The following is a 23730-nucleotide window of genomic DNA, read 5'->3' on the forward strand; positions in this document are numbered from 1 at the left end:
AGACCCGAATACCCATATGTGCAACCAAACAAGCCTCTAAACCATTTTTTTTCCGGGTAAATACACAAATGCAATCTAATCATTTGTATTGAAAATCCATCCAATGGTGTGCTGTTCATCATTACATTTTTATGGATAAGTGAGTGTTTGGATAAAAATCAAATTAAAATTTTAAAATTAATTTTACGATATACAAAATAAATATATAAAAAGAGCTTTGTTTTAGTTAACATGTAATTACATTTTAAAAATATTTTTATTTTACCCAAACACCACCTAAAATGATTTAATATCAGAATAGGAAACTAACCTTGGCTTAAAAAGGAAAAAAAAAAAAGAAAGAAGGAAACTAACGTTTGAAAAATTATATCAATGCTCACAACTTTTTTTGGCAAAAAATGCTCACAAATCAAACTGTGATATTTTCAACAATCATAATTACTAGTGTAAGATACGGTTATTATTACTAGTACATTACAACGGTTAAATACGGAATAGGAAACTACTCTAACGTTCTTTTTCTTTTTTGCTAACGAACTACTCTAACGTTTAAAAAATTTAATTAATGCTCAAACAATCACAAATCAAACTGATATATTCAACAATCATAAGTAATGTAAGATACTGGCAATTATTTCTGGCCAAAGAAAAGAGACACGGTCATTAATTTGCAACGGCACAAAATTTAACATCATGAGTTGGCAAAAAATGGCGAACTAAAAAATTAACCATAATCTTGAAGATAAATAAAATAAAATAGACCGTAATTTAATGTTAATTTTAATTTAATTTCGATTTTAATACAAGTGCCACGTCTCTCTTCCCGCTCCTCAGTCCCCCACAATCAGACCGATCAGGGGCGCTTTCATTCCCTCCGAACGTAATTTTTATTAAACCGGCCCAACTAAAGTACCACCAAAATCATGATCCTTTCTCCGTCAACGCGCAAGTGCCCTCGCGTTACAAATACGCGCTGACTAAACGTTCTACCGCACAATCTACGTCGTTCTTCGAAATGGCCGGCGGTCCTACTCTCCCGAGCGTGATCACGAGCTGGGATCATGCGATTGGTTTAATGCGGGATCAAGAACGTGAATTTGAAAATAGCACCTCTGTTGCCCAAAAAAATTGAAAATAGGAAACTAAAAAAAAAGAGCTCCCTCGCTCATTCTCTCTCCTCGCCACACACACTCTCTCCCTGTTGTTGTGTTTTTGAAGCGAAGATAAAAAGGCGTTGAGAGGTTCCTTGTTTCCCCGTTTTGTTTATTGTTCCTCTCTCGCCGGCTATCGGCTGAGACTGCCCAAAAAAAAAAAGAAAAACGGAAACACTCTCCGTTTCTCCTGTCTCTCTCGATTTTTCTCTCAAGAATTTTGTCCGCATTTGTAGAGATCGTTAAGGTAGGGGTGAGTAGATTCGTTGATTGTGTGATTAAAAATGTCGGAGGAAGAGAAATTGTTGAAGGAGGCGAAGAAATTGCCGTGGGAGGATCGGCTGTTTCACAAGAACTGGAAGGTGCGGAATGAGGCCAACATCGATTTGGCCGCACTCTGCGACTCCATTTCCGATCCCAAGGACCCTCGCATCCGTGAATTTGGTGAGTTTTTGTTAGGGTTTTCATCTGTGATTTCAATGGGAGGTTGATTTTCGATCTCTGCGTGGTGGATCTAGGTGTGTTCTTGAGTGCAGTGAGTAGGTGATGTTTTGCATTTTGGTATGGATTTTATTTAATTTTTATTCTTGAATTTGCAGGTCCGTTTTTTAAAAAAACTGTGGCCGACTCCAATGCCCCGGTGCAGGAAAAGGCACTTGATGCATTAATTGCTTACTTGCGAGCAGCTGATGCGGATGCTGGGAGGTATATACGATGGTCTTCAATATCTGCTCGATTTTCTTTCTCTTGCATGCCGTGCTATCTGCAGTTTTTGCTTATTAGCCGTTGTTCTGGCGGTAACGTAAATTTGAAAATTTTATAGGTACGCTAAGGAAGTCTGTGACGCCATTGTGGCAAAGTGTTTGACGGGAAGGCCAAAAACAGTGGAGAAAGCTCAGGCATCTTTTATGCTGTGGGTAGAATTGGAAGCAGTGGATGCTTTTCTGGTATTTTTCGTTCGAATGTGCAGCTGTCATTGAATAGTTATCTGTCTGATTTATCTTACAATTTGCTTCAGTCCTTGGGTGTAAAATATTCAATTTAGTCCGTTCAGTTAACCATATATGCACTATAAATAACTGCTGACAAGTTTGTTCTTGAAGTATGCAAAAACCTTCTTACACATTTTGTTCAAGGGCAGGAAGGAATACGTAACTGTTCCATAGAACCTCTTAACTCGGGCTAAAAAATTTTTAAAGAAAAAAAGAACATCAATATTTTATAGCTCTCCTGCATTATTACGTGACTCCTAGGGGACCTCCGTCCATTATCTATGGACTAAGCATTAAAGGTAAGGGGAAAAAAGCTTATCTGTCGGAACGTTTACAGTGAAATATGTAATCCACATCCTCAGAATCTTCATGAATATGAATCAACTCATGAGTTGGACAGCTTCACATTTAGTTAGTCTAAAACGGAGGTTCAGTTCTTGTCTACTTTCAAAGGCTTACTGTGGAAAACTTTTATTCACAATATAGTTTCCCCATTTTTTGTAAGCCTTTTGGTGTAGGTGTGAAAGTTGGCTCTTGATTAGCTTACTTGGGAATATCATTTTATGCATTAATTTCTTTGCACCTGCTAGCCATATTTTACCGTTTTTGGTATATTTTAGGATGCTATGGAGAAGGCAATTAAGAATAAAGTTTCTAAAGCTGTGGTACCTGCGATAGATGTCATGTTTCAGGCATTGAGGTTTGTAACTTCTTTGTTGCTGAGTTGGCCATAGTTTCTTTCTTCCTATGGGTATCTCATAAAGCTGAATCTTTTGACATTCTATTAGTGAATTTGGAGCAAAAGTTGTGCCCCCGAAAAGGATTCTGAAGATGCTTCCTGAACTCTTTGATCATCAAGATCAAAATGTCCGTGCATCTTCTAAAGGATTGACTCTTGAGCTTTGTCGCTGGATTGGCAAAGATCCTGTAAAGTCAATTTTATTCGAGAAAATGAGAGACACAATGGTATGTAAAATGATTTTTTTTTCTTATCTATGCTTCTTCATTTGTTCTCCTGTATGGAAATTATGTAGTGCTTTCTTTCTGTAGAAAAAAGAGCTGGAAGCTGAGCTTGTAAATGTCACTGGAACGGCTAAGCCTACACGCAAAATAAGGTAGTTGTCTTTGGATTTTACACACTGGTTTTCCAATGCTTAGGACTTCTAGCATCTAGGTATTAGATTGTAGGCCTTCTCATTTCAACATTTATGATGATATCTTGGAGCCATACAATTTATGAATCGAACAACCAGAGTTTATTGGTGAAGTTTTTTCTTTTGGGCACCCTTAGCAAATGCAACTGATATGGCATCTATTCAGCATTATAGCTTGTGCCATTGCGAATTTGAAAAACAGTTTCCCCTATTTTACAGATCTGAGCAAGACAAGGAACCTGAACCAGAAGCAGTTTCTGAGGTGGTGGGCCCTGGCCCTCCTGAAGAATCTGCGGCTGATGGTATGGAATTGGATTTGGACACTTGAATATGGTTTTTCTCAATCATTTCTTGCCTGTTTACTGAGCCACTGATCATATGCTTCTGCTTGTTCTCTAATCTGTTAAATTTCAGCTCCTCAAGAAATTGATGAATATGAGCTTGTTGATCCTGTTGATATATTGACTCCTTTGGAGAAGTCTGGATTTTGGGAAGGAGTGGTTAGTTTTCTCCCCCCTCTGACTAATCATACACTTGTTAATGAAACCTGCTTTTTTGCCCCCCTGGCAAAGGAATACAAAAGAAATCTGTGGTTTTTGAGTCTTTCAAATTTTTTCTGCTGGTCCTTGTTTCTTATGTTGTCTTATGAAAATTTTAGAAAGCTACCAAATGGTCTGAAAGGAAGGAGGCAGTTGGTGAACTAACCAAGCTTGCATCAACTAAAAGAATATCTCCTGGTGATTTTTCTGAAGTTTGTCGGACTTTGAAGAAGGTATTTTTTATTTTTTAGATACAGCGACTTAGCATATACGTTTGATACTTGGATGATATTGATGTACTCACTCGAAAATATTTGAGGTTGCTTTTGTCTCTCTCTCACATTTGTGAGAAATAACTTGAAGATGGCCATAGCAACATTTTGAATCATTTTTGTTGGTTAATTGCTATCCATTTATCATGCTATGTTTGTGAATTTTGGTTAGCTGGGAGGGGATCTGATGCATTTTATAACAAATACATTATTGAAACAATTATCAAGAGTATATGCTTTTGATGCATCAAGGGAAACAAAGGAGGGAAATTCATGCGTTAATTGCTTAGAAAATAATCTTTTTAGGAAAATTGTATACTGTACTTCTATATTTCCTTCTGTCGTAAATTAATAAATATAAATTTTTGGTTAAAAATATTATTTACATATTTCATATTTGCATCTAATTACTCAATACATAGACTTAACTATGAGACTGTTATTTTAGGAGGTACAGTGCATGTTTTTTGAAAGGGGAGTTAAACATGGATTCTTTTTGGACACGTATAACTTAGGGATTCATTTTGGACTGGAAGTTGAGAATCATGGGTTGAATGATTTGCATATGTTTGATACTGGAGCTGATAGTAGAAAGAGCAGATTGAGGAACTTGTATTATGCTAAAGGTTTGAATAATAACACATTCCCCATGATTTGATGAATTTTATCAAATTTAAGTTAGGCTTGTTTGTGCGATGCAACACACATGGAGGGTATCTGCAGATAAGCTGAAGTTTAAGGGGCTTACTCAAAATTTATAAGAGTTACTCTGACAAAAATAAAGTCGGATTCATTGTAAGTTAATGGATTAAATAACATTAGCCAGTTATTCTACCCAAGTTGGAAAGTATATGAGGGTTCATTGCTGTGTTTCAAATATCGGGGGACTTATTATGCTAAAGGTTTGAATAATAACACATTCCCCATGATTTGATGAATTTTATCAAATTTAAGTTAGGCTTGTTTGTGCGATGCAACACACATGGAGGGTATCTGCAGATAAGTTAAAGTTTAAGGGGCTTACTCAAAATTTATAAGAGTTATTCTGACAAAAATAAAGTCGGATTCATTGTAAGTTAATGGATTAAATAACATTAGCCAGTTATTCTACCCAAGTTGGAAAGTATATGAGGGTTCATTGCTGTGTTTCAAATATCGGGGGACTTATTTTGCATCTGCCCAATATTTAGACGGGTTCTGGGCAATTTAACCTTTATTTTTATGCTGAATTTGTTGACACGATTAGTTTATCAAATTGCTTATGAAAAACTTACTCCATATAACTGCTGGTAGCCAATTTTTCCTCCCCTGGCCCTTAGATTATATTTTAAACATGTGGTATATGCATAATTATGGTCCTACTTCCTGTGAGCTTTGTCGTTTTAGCTACTCTTTTATGCACCCTGTAGTTGTTTAGCCTACTAAAGTTGAACTTTGGTTTTTTTTCCCCTTCTTCTTGTAGCTGATTACAGATGTGAATATTGCGGTTGCTGTTGAAGCAATCCAGGCTATAGGCAATCTTGCTCGGGGATTAAGAACCCACTTTTCTGCCAGTTCTCGTTTTCTATTGCCTGTGCTACTTGTAAGTTGTATTTTATAATAATTGTTTATTATGGCTGCCAAGTTTAACGTGCTCATAAAAACGTTTCTAGTCATAAACTTGTTTCATCGCTGGAACTGAATATAAGGTTTGTGCCATTGGTTTTATTGGCCCAAAGTAATTTTTGATTGAACATGACTCAAATGCTATTTCTGATGTTGGAAATAAGGCTTGCCTAATGCACCTATTTGTTGCGTAGGAAAAATTGAAAGAGAAAAAACCTACCATGACTGAGGCATTAACACAGACTCTGCAAGCAATGCACAAAGCTGGATGCATAAGCGTGGTAGACATTGTTGAAGGCAGGTTTTCTGACCATTTTGTTATTGAGCTTCATATCAGGCTTGGATTTAAAAGGCTATAATCGAAGGGTTTGAGTTTTTGGTTAATTGATAATCAGAACATAGATTTTTTGTTTATTTTTGTCGATTCCTTTTTTAAATTTGTTGCGTGCATCCTGATTCAATATCTATGCCTTGTATGGTGTTTTTTCTGCCAAATCTAGTATATCTAGTTTCCAAAGGAAATATTGTTTTCATTTTGAATAATGGCAGTAGAACAAAGAAAACGTTAGTTTCGCATCTCGTCTTTTCTTAAAATAGCATCTGATTCTGATGGAACCCACTGGAACTCTCGTATTATTTTTATGGAAGAGCTGATAAACACCTCTGAGTCAGCCTGAGCCCATTTGTTATTGGCCCCTTGGGTTCTTTTATTGGTTGTTTCCATTTGTAGTATTGGAATTTCTGGTCATAACCAAAAGATGCGCAGCCATAAGGCTTGCTTGTAGTGCACACAAACCTCGAGACTTACAATCTCTTTCCCTTTTCAAACCAAAGTAGGTAAGTGTGATCATGAGTGATAATCTTTCAAGAGGTTGACGGCTCCAAAAGATCTTGAGGTGATAACTCACTCTTCTTTTAGCATTTTCGCTTAGTTTGTGAGATTTATCTTTGAAATTTGAGCTATTAATAGATTTCTCAACACTCATCAATGCCAAACTGCTGAAGATTAGATGAGTTTCACCTTGTTACAAATAAACCCCGATTGAAGAGGAAATAGCTGGCTCAAATAATGGACTCAATCATTGTGTCCAGACTCAAGATCCTTGGATACTAGTACTCCTATTGATGAGGGTACAAACAAGTTACAAAATTTTATAACCCAATCCTTCAACATGTTGACTTTGTGAACAAACGGCAGCTTCTTAGGCATCAAAATGACCTGTAATAAAGAACTGCTAAAAAATGGCTTAATCCACAAATGGTCACTGGGCATATTATGCTTTTTGAGGATCTTGCTTTAAAAGTGGCTGGAAATGTTGCAAAGATGCATAGCCAATGCTGATGTCACTGGTGTGGTGCCTGACTTCGGAAAGGTGATACTTTCAAGTGAATACATAGTTTGCTCTTCAAGAGGATGACATTCCATATGCTGTTGATGTGATGACTGCAAAATTCTGCATGATAATAAATTCTGTTCCATATCACCCCCACTTTGCCAGAATCATCCTTAAACTTTATAGGTTTCTCACAGTGTTATTCAGAATTCCTTTGATGATTACCCGCCATTACTTTATAGTGTCCTTGATCTCCTCTTAGCATTCATATGCAAGAATGCGGCTACTGATTGATATTTCACGTTTTTTTAAGATGTGGTTGGTCCCTTTATTGTGTTATTGTCATATATTAATTTGTTGCATGTCGGTTTTTGGTTGGATATATGCAGATGTCAAGACAGCCTCAAAAAACAAAGTTCCTCTTGTGCGATCTTTAACCTTAACATGGGTGACATTTTGTATTGAAACAAGTAACAAGGGTGTTGTACTGAAGGCGCACAAGGATTATGTCCCTATCTGTATGGAGGTCAGTGTGCTCTTGCTTGTTGGTTTTGTGTTGTCATTTTGTTTCAAAGTTGAGAAATTTGAAAACTGATTGAAATTAATTAAGATTCTTGTGTTTTTTTGATTTACAGATATATATTTTTTAATTTCTCTTGTTTTAAATATCTGTATCGGTACATGGTGCATCTTTCCTTGTGTTAGGTACACGAGTTCCTGAGATAAATGGTTTATATCTCAGTTGTCCCTTCATTCCTTAGGCAGGGGAGTAGCCTAGATCAATTAAACTTGACTTTGAAGTGAATTTGTTTACCTTGCTGATGATTACTGAGTTGGCAAATGTTCTAGGATTGTTTGATGTCAACTTTGTTTCTCTAGCGAGCCTCTTGGTCCTTGGATGATTATCATCTCTATTTCTTTTGTTGCCTTTTTTCCCCTTTGGAATAATACCATTTTTATCTTGCAGTGCCTAAATGACGGAACGCCAGAAGTGAGGGATGCTGCCTTTTCAGCACTGGCAGCAATAGCTAAGGTAACACTTGCAGCAATTGAAAGCTCCGTGGATTTGGTTTTGTTTGTTAGTTTTGAGGGTTACTTTCCTCATTCTTTTGCAGTCAGTTGGCATGAGACCTCTTGAGAGGTCAATTGAGAAACTAGATGACGTCAGAAGAAAGAAGCTTTCTGAAATGATTGCGGGTTCTGAAGTTGCTCCACCTACTGGTTCCACGACAGGTTTGTATATTTGAGCTCTTTTTGGAGGTGAATTGCCCTCAAATTTGAGTTTCTAGCTTTTGCTGACGTTTTATGGTGTTTTGCCAGCTTCTGTGCAAAATATCCGTGGGAGCGTATCTTCTTTAGAGGTGGGGTTATTTGTTTTTTCATGGTTTATACCTTTGTTTAGTCTAAGAATTCTCAGTTCAACTTATTCTCTTGTCTCACTATAGACACGGAGTTGACTGATTATCTTGTTTGCGTATTCTGTTGGTTCAATTGATGTGATTAACTGAATATAGTAGTCTTGCAATGTATTTAATGATGGTGGTGATTAAAATGTAGTTCTTTGTCATCCTCCTGTCTACTCTTTGTTTGTTATTCTTTTTCTGGTTATTATCCCTCAAAATTTGTAACCCTGAAGGAATTGTAATGTAAAGGTTTGCCTTGAACATCATAAGTGGAGAATCTGAGCTCTAATGACTTGTTGGCCAGTAACTAGTTCATCACCCTAGAGGCATTTAGAAAATAAATCTATTGTGCAAAATAGTGGGATTTTTTCACTTATGTATATTTTTATTTTTTGACTTTTTTTTTTTTGGGGGGAGGCATTGACATTTTTTCCTTATTGGCGTGTCAGAACTCAGAAAGTGCTTTTGTTAGAAAGTCAGCAGCAAGCATGCTAAGTGGAAAGAGGCCTGCTCAAGCAGCAGTATGTATACATTTCCTTGATTGTATGTTCTTGGTTTCGGTCATTATGTCTGAGTTGTTACACTGAGCTTTTCCAATTTCAGCCTATCCCCAAGAAGGGTGGCTCTGTGAAGTCTGGGACTAATAAGGCTGGAGATGGAGGTGCACAGGTGAAGCCTTCAAAATCGATTGAAGTCCCTGAAGATGTTGAGGTAAGTTATTATCTTTCTCCTGGACTTGATTTGAATGTACATTTTTAGCTATTTATGTGATTTTTCATGATGGCATATTTCCTGTTTTACTGAACTTCAGCCATCTGAGATGAGTCTTGAAGAAATTGAGAGCCGAATAGGTTCTCTGATACAGCCAGAAACCACTACTCTTTTGAAAAGTACTGTGTGGAAAGAACGTTTGGAAGGTTGGTAATTATCTATAACTTAATTTGCTGGTCTTCTTTTGTAGAGCTTTGGTGGTTTTGGACTTGGGAATTTGCTTAACTGTATTATTTGTTTCCCTTCTTCATGTATTTGTCTCTGTGATTTCTACACACAACCTGTTATTACATCCCCTTCTTTTGTGTTGCTTTATTTTCTTTTATCCTTTACCATCTGTGTCAATTTTTACTTTTGTTTTGACATAAGATTACCTGGATTGTATGTGTATATAGTCCTTGTTTGAGGATGGTTCTGATCTTATGATGAGTTTAGTTTCTAAAGTCCCAAGGATTACCTGGATTATTTGACTTGTTCATTTTTGCATACTGTTGATATTCTAGCTACTAGTATAATGTTTAAGGATGGTTCTGGTCTTATGTGTAGTTGGCAGTTATTCCCATGTGTAATTTTTTGTATCTTTGGCGTCTCTATTTTTGTCATTGCTATTATTCATTGTACAGGGTTGTGCAATCAAACTGATAATATTTATTGCTCCAGTTATAGGCTGAAAGTGGAAGAACTTGTGATCACAGATGGTTTTTATCGTTGGCTTTATATAGGTGTCGCTTTTAGATTCTATGTGCATATAGTCCTTGATTGATGTGATAAATACTGCTGAAGTGATCGGTCTTTGAACTATATTTAATAACAATGCTGAATAGATTTTTACATGTTATTATCAATGCATAGCAGTTGTGGCATTTGCAGATTCTCAATTTTTCTGCTCTTTTTGGGGGGATAATTCCCCATATTTCTCTGTACTTTGGAATTTAGGTCGTGTTTTTGAACCCTTTTATTTTGTCAACTGTTTTAACTTTTACAGTCTTAGAAAATATCATTGCTAACATTTACTTAAGGTTGCATGGTCGTCTCCTAATGTCATTGTCATTGGTTGTTCAATCTATTTGTCTTGTCTGGAAATGTTCATTTTAAGAAGCCAGCGAATATTCTTATGTGCATAAAATTTCATACTTGTTTTTGCCTTGATATTTTCCTTGGTCGTTTTTATATTTTATTCTGGTAGTACCTTTGGTTATTGGTATAGGGACCATGAACTCCCTGGGCTCATCTTTCTTCCATAATTACCACTTCATCCTCTTCCTGTGGAATTAAACCTTGTGGACTTGTAATTGGAATACCCAGTAGTCAATTGTTTGAGGCGTACGGATGTAATGTTAGTCTGGCGAAAATTGTTGATGAATTTAGTTTCTAAAGTCCAAAATTTGCAGGCATTTCTTCATTGAAACAGCAAGTCGAAGGCTTACAGGACCTTGACCGGTCAGTGGAAATTTTGGTTCGTTTACTTTGCTGTTTGCCTGGATGGGGCGAGAAGAATGTTCAGGTTCAGAACTAGCTTCTTCTGTCATTTGGTTGATATTTCTATTAATAATTGGAAAACAGAAGCCATTATCAGAGGCAATCAGTGATTTCAATCTCGTCAAACAGGTTCAGCAGCAGGTTATTGAAGTGATCACACATATAGCATCGAAAGCAACTAAATTTCCAAAGAAGTGTGTAGTACTTTGCCTCTTGGGTAGGTATTGTGGTTTGGTTTGATTAAGGTTTGCTTTGGCTTTTTCATGGCCCATAACTTTTTACCTCTTTTCAAAATAATAGGTGTGTGTGTATTTATGACTTATGAGCAAGTGGCAAATTTACCCCGTACCTCATCTCTTTTTAATTTCTTTTTTTTCTTTTTAAATTTTATAGGACTTAGTGAACGTGTAGCGGATATCAAGACTCGTGCACAAGCTACAAAGTGCCTCACTACTTTCTCTGAAGCAGTTGGTCCAGGATTTATTTTTGAAAGAGTAAGCATTGTCACATTCTATTTCTACATATTCTCATCATTGGCCAGAATTGTGTACTTTGTCAGTGTCTGAAGATTATCTGAGGAGAGAGAGTTGGTTTTGTCCTCCTCATGAAAATATGTTAAACTGGAGTCAAGGGGGGCTTTCAATATCTCACTTTCAAGTTGGTGTCTTGATCAAGTTTTCATGTCTCAAATGAGTTTCAATATTCCTGATCCATAACCCTGTGGTGATTGTTTATGGATATACTGCAAATATATGTTTCTGTTGGCAGCTTTTGAAGATTTCTTTTAATATATAGAATAAAGGCAACTTTCAAAATATATGTGTCTTTTATTGGGCACTCTATTTGCATCCTTTTTTTGTAATTTTTAAAATTAATAATACTCATGTTCTCTTGCTGAAACATTACATTTATACAACGATATGTGTTTATTTGCAGGTGAATAAGTGTAAATTCTTGGAGTTTTAAATTGCTAATATTTTGTGTTTGTGAGTAAATACAACCTAGATTGTCTCAAGCAGTTTGTTAATTTCAGAGTGTAATTTTATCTGGGATGATTTTCTGTTAATTAGGTTAGTACTGCATTTGTGAAATGTGGGTGTTACAATTTTTATACCAGTGGATGCTTTTTCCTTGTTTGCCTGTGGTTATGTTAAATCCTTGCTTGTGTTTTTTTTTTTTTTTTTAAATTTCTTTTGTAGCTCTACAAGATTATGAAGGAGCACAAGAACCCTAGGGTTCTTAGTGAGGGGATTTTGTGGATGGTTTCCGCTGTTGATGATTTTGGAGTATCACATCTGAAGCTTAAGGTGTATTATCTAAATTCTTATGTTGTTATTTCAGAATTTATCATTGTTATTGTTGTTGTTCTAACGCTATCCTGGTTGAACTTGCTAAGTTTGATGTAACTGTAATTTTGTAGGATTTAATTGATTTTCTCAAAGAAATAGGACTTCAGTCAAGTGCGGCTGCTACTAGAAATGCTTCAATTAAGCTTTTAGGTGTTCTGCATAGATTTGTGGGTCCAGGTGACTTTTCATTTTATGTTCAAAGGTCCTTCTGTGATTCCATTTATATAGGTTCTCAAGTTTTTCCCACATGCAGACATCAAAGGGTTTCTTGCTGATGTCAAGCCTGCTCTGCTTAGTACTCTAGATGCAGAGTATGAGAAGAACCCATTTGAGGTAACCTTTTCTTCCTTCTATTGTTGAGTTTTAAGTACTTTATGTGCTATTCTTTTATCTCTTGTAGTTCTCACTTGTTTACTTCAGGGAGCATCTGCTGCTCCCAAGAGATCTGTAAAGGCATCAGAGTCATCATCATCCGTGGGGGCTGGTGGTGGGCTTGATAGCCTGCCTCGTGAAGATATCAGTGGAAAGATCACTCCCAACCTTCTAAAGAGCTTGGAAAGTCCTGATTGGAAGGTTTGATTCATAATTGATTAGTCAACCAAATTTTTCATTTCTTTTGCTTCATTTGATTTTGAATCTTGAAATATCGATGTAGAATGACTTTTCTATGTTATGACATATGGGTCTGTCTACTTTTCCATATTGTAGGTTCGAATGGAGTCTGTTGAAGCTGTAAACAAGATATTGGAAGAGGCTAATAAGCGTATTCAAGCAACTGGAACTGGTACCGTAGTAGCTCCTTTTTTACCCCTCTAGAAACTCAACACTCTTTTTCCTTGCTCATGAACTGCTTCTGCCCTGTTTCACTATCAGGCTATTGTTTTCAATTGTGCTGTTTTGTAGGAATCCTACAACTTCTGTTATCATTACCGTTGATTTTGTTGACTTTTTTTTTTTTTTTATGGCTCCTTAATTTTCTTTTACCAGTTGAGTTATTTGGGGCCCTGAGAGGACGGCTCTATGATAGCAACAAAAACATCGTCATGGCAACCTTGACTACAATTGGTAATGTTGCATCTGCAATGGGACAAGCTGTAGAGAAGTCAAGCAAGGTTGGTGTTCTTTGTGCTTTCTCTATTTTTTCGTTTCAAATATCGCATTGCTGTGTTTAAAGTCAGGCTTTTGTGAAATGGTTTGTTGCAGGGTGTTCTGTCAGATGTTTTGAAATGTCTTGGTGACAACAAGAAACACATGAGAGAATGTGCTTTGAATACCTTGGAATCTTGGCTAGCTGCTGCTCATCTTGACAAAATGGTGTGCATTGATCCTCTGTTGGCATTCATTTATCTTGGCATGCATGTCTTGATTATGATACTCTTGTAGGTTCCTTACATTGCAACTGCTTTGACGGACTCTAAACTTGGTGCGGAAGGGCGTAAAGATCTTTTTGATTGGTTATCAAGGCAACTTTCTGGGCTAAGCAGTTTTTCTGAAGCTGCACAGCTTCTTAAGCCAACTTCTTCTGCTATGACAGTAATTTCTGTTTTCTATTGTTACTATTTTTTGGGCTACTTTATCTGTATCTTTTTATAAATGAGTCCTCAGACCACACACATAAATATGATTACAATAATATGCATGATGGCTTCTTAGGATAAATCTTCTGATGTTCGCAAGGCAGCAGAGAATTGCATCAATGAGATATTAAGAGTTAGTGGAAATGAAATGGTATGTTTGCTGCAAAAACAGTTTTTCTCATTTGTTCTTCTGACTTCCACATAAGGGCAAGCATCTGAACATGTTTTAAATTTTATGCTATTTAGATTGAAAAAGTTGCAAAAGAACTGCATGGACCAGCTCTGAATATAGTTCTTGAGAAGCTAAAGCCATACGGATTTCAAGGTAAGATCCTTGACATCATTACTTATTTGGTATCTGTCTTTCATCATGCTAACTTTCATATGTCTAATTTCTCTTTCCTTCCAATATTCATTTGTCTTCAGAATCATTTGAGCCTGTTAGAGCAGTTTCAGTAGGAGCAACTTCAAAAGGTGTTTCCAAGGGTGGGAGATCTGCTGCTAATGGTGTTTCAAAACCAGGAAACAGAACCATGTCTTCGGTACGGATAATTGTGCTTGGTTTGATCACTTTTGTATTAATAGATTTTTCTCACTCTGTATTTTCATCATCTCAAAAGAGGGCCATGGCAACAAAGGGCACTAGGTTGGAATCAATTTCTGTTCAAGATTTAGCAGTTCAGTCACAAGCTTTATTAAATGTTAAGGATTCAAATAAGGTAATTTCGCTGAAGTTTGGTGTGCCAAAAATTGCTTGTTATTTTAAATAATTTATGAATCATCTTTCATGTGGTTTGGTTTCCTTTCAGAATGAAAGAGAAAGAGTGGTGGTTCGAAGATTTAAGTTCGAGGAGCCACGAATAGAGCAGATTCAGGAACTTGAGGTGGGCCTATTGTATGAGCAATGAAACATACGTGAACTGAGTTCTGTATGATTATTGAATTATAATAAATGTGTCTGCATTATGCTTTAATGTAGAGTGATATGATGAAGTTCTTTAGAGAGGATTTACATAGGAGGCTCCTAAGTACAGATTTCAAGAAGCAAGTTGAGGGTCTTGAAATGCTACAGAAGGTGTTTTTCTTTCCTCGCATCCTTAATTAATCGCTGAATTAAGTTTTGGAATGTTGTCAATTATCGAATATTGTTGTATCATAAATTTTTATTGTGCATTACAGGCACTTCCATCCATTGCTAAGGAAGTCATAGAAGTTTTGGATATACTCCTTAGGTGGTTTGTATTGCAGTTCTGCAAATCAAACACAACATGTCTATTGAAGGTGCCTTTTTGTTTGAACTTATATTTTTGAGTATTTTCTGTGTGTAATGTTTCCTTGACGTTATTGGTCACGTGACTGCATTCTTATTGAAATGCATAGGTGCTAGACTTTCTTCCGGAGCTACTTGATACCTTGAAGGATGAGGGATACTCATTTGCCGAGGCTGAAGTTGCAGTGTTTCTTCCATGCCTTGTGGAGAAGGCCAGTATTTACCATTCAGTAAAATTTTTGCACCAGCATGCATGCTTGTGTGTGAATTGTGAAAATTTTGATGTTGGGTTGACCTTGAGATTGATCTGTTGATGATTCTGATTTCAGTATGAAATGCAAAATAAATTTGGTTAGCTCATGGCAAGTTAAGACCTTTTTTATTATTTAAATATTGCAGTTAGGACATAACATTGAAAAAGTGCGAGAAAAAATGCGGGAGCTTACCAAACAGATTATTTCCCATTATTCTGCTTCTAAATGTTTCCCATACATATTGGAGGGCCTGCGCTCTAAGAACACCCGAACGCGGATAGAATGTGCTGATCTTGTTGGTTTTATCCTTGATAATCATGGTGCAGAGGTAAAAGATAGTGATACTTCCCAGTGATGTCTTGTATTCCACGATTCTTTTAGATATTTACTATTCAGATTTTGTTGACAGATTACTGGGCAGTTAAAATCATTGCAAATTGTTGCAAGTTTGACGGCAGAGCGAGATGGGGAAACTAGAAAAGCTGCATTAAATGCCCTAGCTACTGGTTATAAGATTCTGGGTATGACTATTCTGCAGCTGTAGAACTTATTTTTCAATTCTAATGAGCAGGGTTACTTATACCTGGAGACTTTTTTTTGCCATATTATATTTTTGTTGAACACGAATGTTGTTTGTCCTTGGTTTTTTAATATAAATTGGCAGATATAGATTGATTGCTATTTATATGTATTAACTGATCTGTTTTGTCAGGGATTTTAGTGTAGGTTTTGATTTCTTATATCATAATATCTTGGAGCTTTGGTATAATCCTTGCCTTTGGTCACGTTATTCAGGTGAAGACATATGGAGGTATGTTGGGAAGCTATCAGATGCTCAAAAAAGCATGTTAGACGATAGATTCAAGTGGAAGGTCCGTGCATAATTTGCTTGCTTAGCGCTGTGTTTGTTTCTTTTGTACAAATATAAACTGATGACTGATTTTCCAGGTGCGGGATATGGAAAAAAAGAAGGAAGGAAAGCCAGGTGAAGCAAGAGCAATTTTAAGGCGTTCTGTCAGAGAAAATGGGTAAGTATCTTGTTTCTAAATACCCCCCTACGCACAAAAAAAGAAAAAGGAGAAAAAAGAAAGAAAACCTAGGGGCTCCATCTGTGCTGTGGGCACTGGATTGTATTTGAAGCTTGGATCATTTCATTGTGAGTTATGGATCTGAACAGACATGTATCTCTCTGTATCGTGTTAAATCCTTTTTATTTTTTGTAAATTAAAAATATTTTTAATTAAGAACTATTAGCTACATGAACAATTCTTATCCCACTAAATGAGGTCGATTACATAGATTGCATGACATCCTCTGGCTCTGCCAACACACTATTTGGAAATACCATTCTCCATGAGATGATGTTCTATAACTTCCTCAATTATCCTTCTAAAGCTAATGAAAAGCAAGGGAAATGAGTGGAGTGATGAGATTCCTGGTCTTTTTTCTTTTTTAAATACAATAGGCCTATAAAAATGACGTGAGCTGATGCTCCAATGAGAAGAATAGAGATTGGTTGGTGCTTGATGTGCTGGGATGGCTAAACAAAAAATGCTTGATCCTACTGTGGTCTGCATAATATGGCTTGGGGTTTTTGGGCTTTTATTCTAGGGTTCTTGATTTGTTGTTTCTTTTTCCTTTTTCCAGTAAGATTTAGGACTCTATGTTGAGTGAATTAGGATTTTTTTTTTTTAAAATTGAAAACCAAGTTGTGGAACTAAATGGAGGAAAATGGAGGAAAAGTAGGTCAGTATAATTTGGTAGGAAAAAGGAAGGGAAGCAATATATTTAATTGGATGAGGGAAAAAATTAGAATTCAGATATAATATGCAACTTAGTGAAAGTTCTGATTAAATGTATTTGGATAGAGAAAAAATAATATATTCTCAGACAAATATTTGAATGATTGTTCCAAAGACTGTTTTTTGGGGTGGGAGTTTGGGAGGAGATCAAGGACTCTAAACGTCCATGTAGTATGTATTTTTTGTTTTTTGTTGTTATTATTATTATTTTTTTAGGTGAAACAAGGATATCCCTGCATCACATTAGACTTGAGACTAATCCCTTTCGGCCTGGAGCGGTTAAGAATAGCCTTCCCAACAAATGCTCTTCCCGGATTTGTTTTGTTTGTTAATTTTGATTTTCTGTATATTCAAACCATTCTTTTTGATTATCAGGTCTGATATTGCCGAGCAAAGTGGTGAAGTTTCTAGATCTGTTACAGGCCCATATTGAGGTATAATAAAAAGGTTATCAGAATATTTTTCTTCTCAAGTCTAAAGAGTTCTACTGCTTTTACATTCATTCATGATCATTCTGATTTGTTCATATGCCTTTCAGGAAAAATTATGGTCATTCTGATCTGCACATAGACAGACAATCAATTGCCCATCCTTTACCTGTTGCTGGCGGCCCTGCAGATTGGAATGAAGCACTGGATATTATTTCCTTTGGTTCTCCTGAGCAGGTGGATGATTGGTTTCTTTTCATTGATATATGCATTCTTTATAATGAAAATCACTCTCACATCAAATGTTATACGTTAGAGTGCTAGCTTTATTTGTTACCCCTTTGTGCTCTCTCTCTTCCAATCCTTCACACTTTTTAAAAGATGGATGCTTATCTCCTGGCTTTCACAATTGTGTTGCAGTCTGTTGAAGAATGAAAGTTGTTTGTCATGAGTTGAATCAGGCCACTAGTGATCCAGAAGGTAGTGTTATGGATCAACTAGTGAAGGATGCTGATAGACTAGTGTCATGTCTAGCAAATAAGGCAAGTTAAATTATTGACTTGTTCCCCCTAGAAGAAATTCGCTATGCTTTGCCCCTATTTGTTTTTGGCGATTAAATTCTGAAAAGTGTCAATTGCTTGCTCTCCTGCAATTAGGTTGCAAGAACCTTTGACTTTAGTTTGACTGGAGCTTCATCACGGTCTTGTAAATATGTACTCAACACTCTCATGCAGGTGAATTTATGCCTGGCTTCTGTATTTTGTTTGTGATGATATTTTGTGGCATTTCTTTTGGTAATTGTATGTATATGCTGATGCTGTGATATTTACAGACATTTCAAAATAAAGACTAGCACACGCTGTAAAGGAGAATACTCTTGACAGTCTCATAACCGAGCTGCTTCTTTGGCTTTTGGATGAAAGGGTTCCTCATATGGATGATGGAAGCCAGTTATTGAAAGCACTGAACGTGTTAATGCTTAAGATCTTGGTTCGGAACCTATGCCTTTATTTGTTATTATCTTGTTAATTAAATCATTTATTTTTCTGATAATACACGCATCAGTTATAAAGTTATAACTATTGCTTGTATACAGGATAATGCAGATAGAACTTCATCCTTTGTAGTGCTTATTAATCTCTTACGTCCACTAGATCCTTCAAGGTGGCCTTCACCTGCATCAGTTGAGTCATTTGCCACGAGAAACCAGAAGTTTTCTGATCTGGTTGTGAAATGCCTTATCAAACTTACAAAGTTTAGTGCTGTAGGGAACAGTAAGAGCTATGGTTGGCATGAGCTCAAAGATCAAACGATTTCTTGGGGGTGTTTGGATAGAAACTAAACCATGGTTTTAAAGTGCTTTTACGGTATATAAGTAAATACGTGGAGGAGTTTGCTTCGTTTTATGAAAAAATGCTTCTGAGAAGCACTTTTGGGTGCTTCCAGACATCTCCTTAGTTTTGTTTATTTGCAATATTGAAGCTGATTCTAGTTCATAACCTAATTGGATTATACTGATTTCATTCCTCTGCTGTCTTGTAGTTTCATAATAGGGTCTTAAATTTGGGTGTTTGGCGATGTGTCTATACATGGGCTATGGTGATAACTTGAGTTCTTTTTAGATTGTACTTTGATGCAGTTCTTTATGCCGTTGTTACCAGGTTTCCACTGAAAACATGAAAAAGCATATAGTTTGATTGGAAAATCGTACACTTGTTTGCCAAATCCATGCCTATATGTCGTTTTCATTTGAATACCATAGACTTGTTGGCTTGTTAACTAATAACCTGGGAAAGTCCCAAAATAGGTCTCAATCAGTCAGGTGTCTACTCCAAGTGGCTTCTCGTGCCGTGTGCATTGTGAGACCATCTTTAAACGTCATCCAGAAACAATTCTGAATTCTTCACACAAGAGGAACCTGGTTTGACTAACGCTTGTGATTCCCTCGAATGCAAGCTGAGAGAGAAAGGGCTTTGAGGGGGAAACTAAGCATGCTGTTTTGGAATTGAGGGGGAAAAACGTTTTCTATTGCTTGCACAAGAGATTGTTACATGGTTGTGTGTTTACAGAGGAAAGAACTAGGGAATAAAGGCTAATCACGAGTAATAAATGCTAATACTTCAATTATGGAATTACCATTTCAATTCGCTGAGTTTCATTTTCCATGAAATGAAACTAACATTGTTAAGACCAAATGACTAAAAAGATAATTTACTTCAGGGACTAAACTAGAAGTTAATGTAAAATCAGGGGCCAAACATATACTCTAGCCAAACAAATATTTGCAATGAAGCAGAATATTCCCACACTTATTATGTTTTAACTAAGAATGAGATGAGATAGCATGTTGTGGTGACTGGGTTGTTTGTTTCCTGCTTCGATGCTGTCTTCCATTTGGACACCTGCATCTTACTTTGTTTGCTATTTATTTGTTTATTTTATTGGAATTAGTCAATATTAGTCGGTGATTTATTTTTCTGTGCCTATAAGCAGTTTTGTCCTCTGTACCCTAATTTCGAATTAGGTTTTGCCCCCTTTTCTGGGTTTTTAATAGTTATTTTTATCTGAATATGGTAGCTGGTTAATTTAACTTGTGCTGAGTGCTGGTCTGGTTGGACATTCAAATTTTGACTGGTCCTATCTTACCACACTTAATTATTGAGATGGAGACTAATTTGTAGTGTTTTGCTGCAAATTGTGGTAAACCTGAATTGATGTCCTGGCTAGGTTAAATGTCTTTCGCTTTATATTTTTTTTATCTTATGATTAAAGTATAGTGTAACGTTATATGTTTATTTACCTGTGCTGAAGGTGCTCCAGAGCACTATCTATGATGTAGACCTTGATCGCATACTCCAAAGCATTCATTTATACCTGCAAGACTTGGGGATGGAAGAAATTAGAAGAAGGTAAGTAGCCTATTTCTTTCATCCCATTATCGCATTAAATAATAAATTTTGTGCAGATTTGTACCTATTCAATGATGATCACTTGATTTTTCTTTGAAAACTTGTATAAAAACTTTTGCAGAGCTGGTGCTGATGACAAACCATTGCGAATGGTCAAAACTGTTCTGCATGAACTCGTTAAGCTTCGTGGAGCAGCAATAAAGGGTCATCTATCAATGGTTCCCATCGATATGAAACCTCAACCCATCATCCTTGCCTACATTGATCTAAATCTTGAGGTAGTCACTAAGATCAACTACTGCTTGATTATTTTACCTACATTGGATCTCTCTTATACTTACTATTTACTCTACAGACTCTGCTGGCTGCAAGAAATGCTGACTGCAACGGGACCTGGAGGGCAAGCCCATTGTGGGGTGATTCTGCAGCAAAATTACTCGGCCATCTGGCACACATTCAGCTGATGCCCAGTTGAAGGTATTATTGTACTATATTTCTCGATATTAGGATCTAGAAACTAGCTTCATTCTTGATGTTATCCATGGAGCCTAAAAGTATGCCACTATGTCCAAGCCAAATGACTGACTTGACTTGTGTGTATGTTAATTGATATGGGATGATGTGACTTAAGGATTGAAGGTGGAGGCTCAAAACAGTACCTCTGTCTTATTATTAGTCCTGGAATAAAGCCATGTACACAAAGGATGGGTGTGTGTATACATGAGCGAACGTAAACTAACCCCAGTATAATAGAACTAATCCTAGTATCTCATTTATTCTTTCAAGATAGGTGAGATATGACAGATATTAATATAGTACTACTTCCGTTTCTAATTATAAGACCCAATTGACTAATTTGAGAAAATTAAGGAACTTATTTAAGTTAGTTATTTGTAATGAATATGTGTTGTTTTTCTAAAATATCCTTGCTAATCAAGTTTGTTATCTAAAACTACCATTATTAAAGATTATCTTGGAAAAAAAATGGATAAATATGAGAGACAAAGTATATTAGGGTCTTATATTTAGGACCAAAATAAAAGTCAAACAAGCTCTCATATAAAGGATCGGAGGTGGTATATAATAACCATATCTAATCCTCGGATGTACATAACTAAAGAATTAATAACATATACTACAAAAACATATAAATAGTAATTAATGAATTGCTTAATACATACCAAACCAGCGCCTCTCAAAGGTGACAATAGTCTCTTTTCTTGTGTTTTGACTTTCGCTTTTTGTTTGCATCACCAAAACCTATGTATTCTTCAGCAAGAGCTGGCTGCAATATTTAAGAAGATTGGCGACAAGCAAACATGCACGATTGGTCTATATGAACTATACCGCATTACTCAATTGTACCCACAGGTAAGTTCTTGGTATGTTAATGAGTTCATGGTTCACATGAATTTCTATTTTTGCTATTGTCTGCATCAGGTCAATGTCTGAATGAAATTTCTCTGAATGAAATTTCTCTTGAAATATTGTCAGGTTGATATTATTTGCTCAGCTTCAAAATGCTAGTGAGGCATTTCGTACTTACATCAGAGATGGTCTGCTCAGGTTTTGCACTAACACTAATCTCTATTATTAAACATGCTTAATCGCCCTTGAACTTTAGGTGGACGATTATTAGTAGGAAAGAGTGACATTACATGTCCTTGCTGTTGTGTTGCAATAACAAGTTTTGACTATTTTGGCAGATGGAAAAGAATGCTGCAGCTGGAAGAACTCCTTCTAGTTTACCAATGCCTACTCCGCCACCAGCATCTTTAAATGCTTCCTCCCCTGATTTTGCACCACTATCTCCTGTCAATTCAAATCCATTAAATGATGCTAAATTAAATGTAAAACCTGAACCGGCATGTTTTAATTTGCCACCATCATCATATAATGAGGAGAATAGAGCTGTTACTTCGAGAGCATTAAATGCTGACTACACATCAAATGAAAGATTTATGGGCGGAGGTATGTCACTACTTCTGGTTGTTGTTTTGCTTTTACATTTCGAATTCCAATGAAAATTTTTACTGAGGAAGTTATATTTGGAATTTCAGTAACCAGTGGAACATTAGATGCTATCAGAGAGAGAATGAAGAGCATGCAATTAGCAGCAGCTGGTGGTGGTACAGATCCTGCTTCTAGGCCATTAACAAATGTTAATGACAACTTGAACCATGGACCTGCCCCAAATCAGACGTCCGACCGAGTTGGGAATGAGAATGCTTTGCAAGGAGTCCTTCCAATGGATGAGAAAGCATTGTCAGGCCTTCAAGCTCGGATGGAGAGACTCAAAAGTGGATCCATTGATCCTCTGTGAGGTTTGGGGTTATGAGGGATCAGAGACAAATGTTCGTTCACAAATATCTGTTGGGGGATTTGGTGAGGTTCTTCCAGTCAACGAGACAGTCACGACTTTTCAATCTTGGTGGCTTAGATGAATCTGTATAATAAAATCGACAAAGCTAATTCTTGGATTCAAATTGTGGCTTCGGACATCGCAGAGCATTGGGATATTTGCTGCTGTGAAGTCTCATTACAGTTGTTGCACCACGAGCTTTCATCACCATAGGGTATTTGTATATTGTAGGGAAGAGCTATTCCTTGTACAAGAAAATTTGTAGATGCGTTAATTTAATGCAGGCATACACATTTGTTATTGTTTTGTGAGCTTTACTTGGCTGTGTATTGAGCCATTTGGGCGTAGTAGAAATTTTGACTCGGGATTTATTGCAATCATACAAATTATCATAGGAAAATTTCTATTGGCCAAAAAAAAAATCCTACGAAAATGGTTATGGAAATTGAGAGTGGTTATGGAAACATCTTTTTGTGAATGATGCAGCGCATGGTATTTGAACGTGAGACCCACCGTGAAGGAAGACAGTGATCCTTTAACCCCAATGGTGGATGTAAGCTTAACCTCCAGTCATCTGCTAGTGGTGTTATTTATTGCTTCCCCGTCATTTTTGTTTTCGGTGGCCAGATACTTACCCATGCCCTTAAATGTAAACTACAGAGAGGGAATTTGTTATGATTCTAAAAATTTATACTTTTAAGATAACTAATTTATAGATATTGAGAGTCATTTAATTTAATTATTTGCAATAAATACGTTGGCTTTCTTAGAAGATTATTTTTACTGATATGCATCATAATTATCATTTAATGAAAACTCCTTGCACAAAGAATGGGGTATTTGGAAAAAAATTATAAATTTAAAAAAAAATTGAGATATTATATTTAAAAAATTAAAATAAACATATTTGTCCATTACTATTTTTGGAACTAGAGGTGATAGAAATTTTTTTTTTTTCTAAACTTTTATTAGATTTTTATTAAGTTGGGGTATTTTAATATATATATTTTGTAAATAATTAACTTAATTAGTTTCTTTATCTCTTCATCCAAATCTTATATTTAGAATCAAGGAAATAT

General features: G+C 36.2%; 1 protein-coding gene across 1 annotated transcript; it reads left to right on the plus strand.

Moving 5' to 3' along the window:
• The first annotated feature begins 1197 nt into the window (after positions 1-1197).
• On the plus strand, positions 1198-23129 carry LOC114744990 (protein MOR1-like). Its single transcript, XM_028933128.1, is given in 57 exon segments — positions 1198-1595; positions 1751-1856; positions 1975-2098; positions 2764-2843; positions 2932-3109; positions 3194-3258; positions 3517-3599; positions 3712-3797; positions 3956-4069; positions 5571-5690; positions 5908-6010; positions 7437-7573; positions 8015-8080; positions 8163-8280; positions 8368-8408; positions 8900-8971; positions 9054-9161; positions 9262-9367; positions 10613-10725; positions 10830-10917; positions 11094-11194; positions 11900-12007; positions 12121-12226; positions 12303-12382; positions 12470-12622; positions 12758-12833; positions 13037-13161; positions 13253-13363; positions 13433-13582; positions 13703-13777; positions 13873-13951; positions 14053-14168; positions 14247-14345; positions 14436-14510; positions 14606-14701; positions 14806-14907; positions 15007-15108; positions 15296-15478; positions 15560-15671; positions 15946-16022; positions 16099-16178; positions 17328-17399; positions 17491-17628; positions 17811-17922; positions 18037-18114; positions 18213-18225; positions 18228-18370; positions 18477-18635; positions 20192-20289; positions 20411-20567; positions 20645-20662; positions 20664-20729; positions 20731-20766; positions 21565-21671; positions 21784-21851; positions 21991-22260; positions 22350-23129. Coding segments are annotated over 57 exon segments (6072 nt in total). The 5' UTR covers positions 1198-1435; the 3' UTR covers positions 22613-23129.
• The last annotated feature ends 601 nt before the right edge of the window (positions 23130-23730 follow it).

This window comes from Neltuma alba, unplaced genomic scaffold, assembly GCF_004799145.2.
Source record: "Neltuma alba isolate B1F8T4 unplaced genomic scaffold, ASM479914v2 tig00004508_pilon, whole genome shotgun sequence".
Lineage (NCBI taxonomy): Eukaryota > Viridiplantae > Streptophyta > Magnoliopsida > Fabales > Fabaceae > Neltuma > Neltuma alba.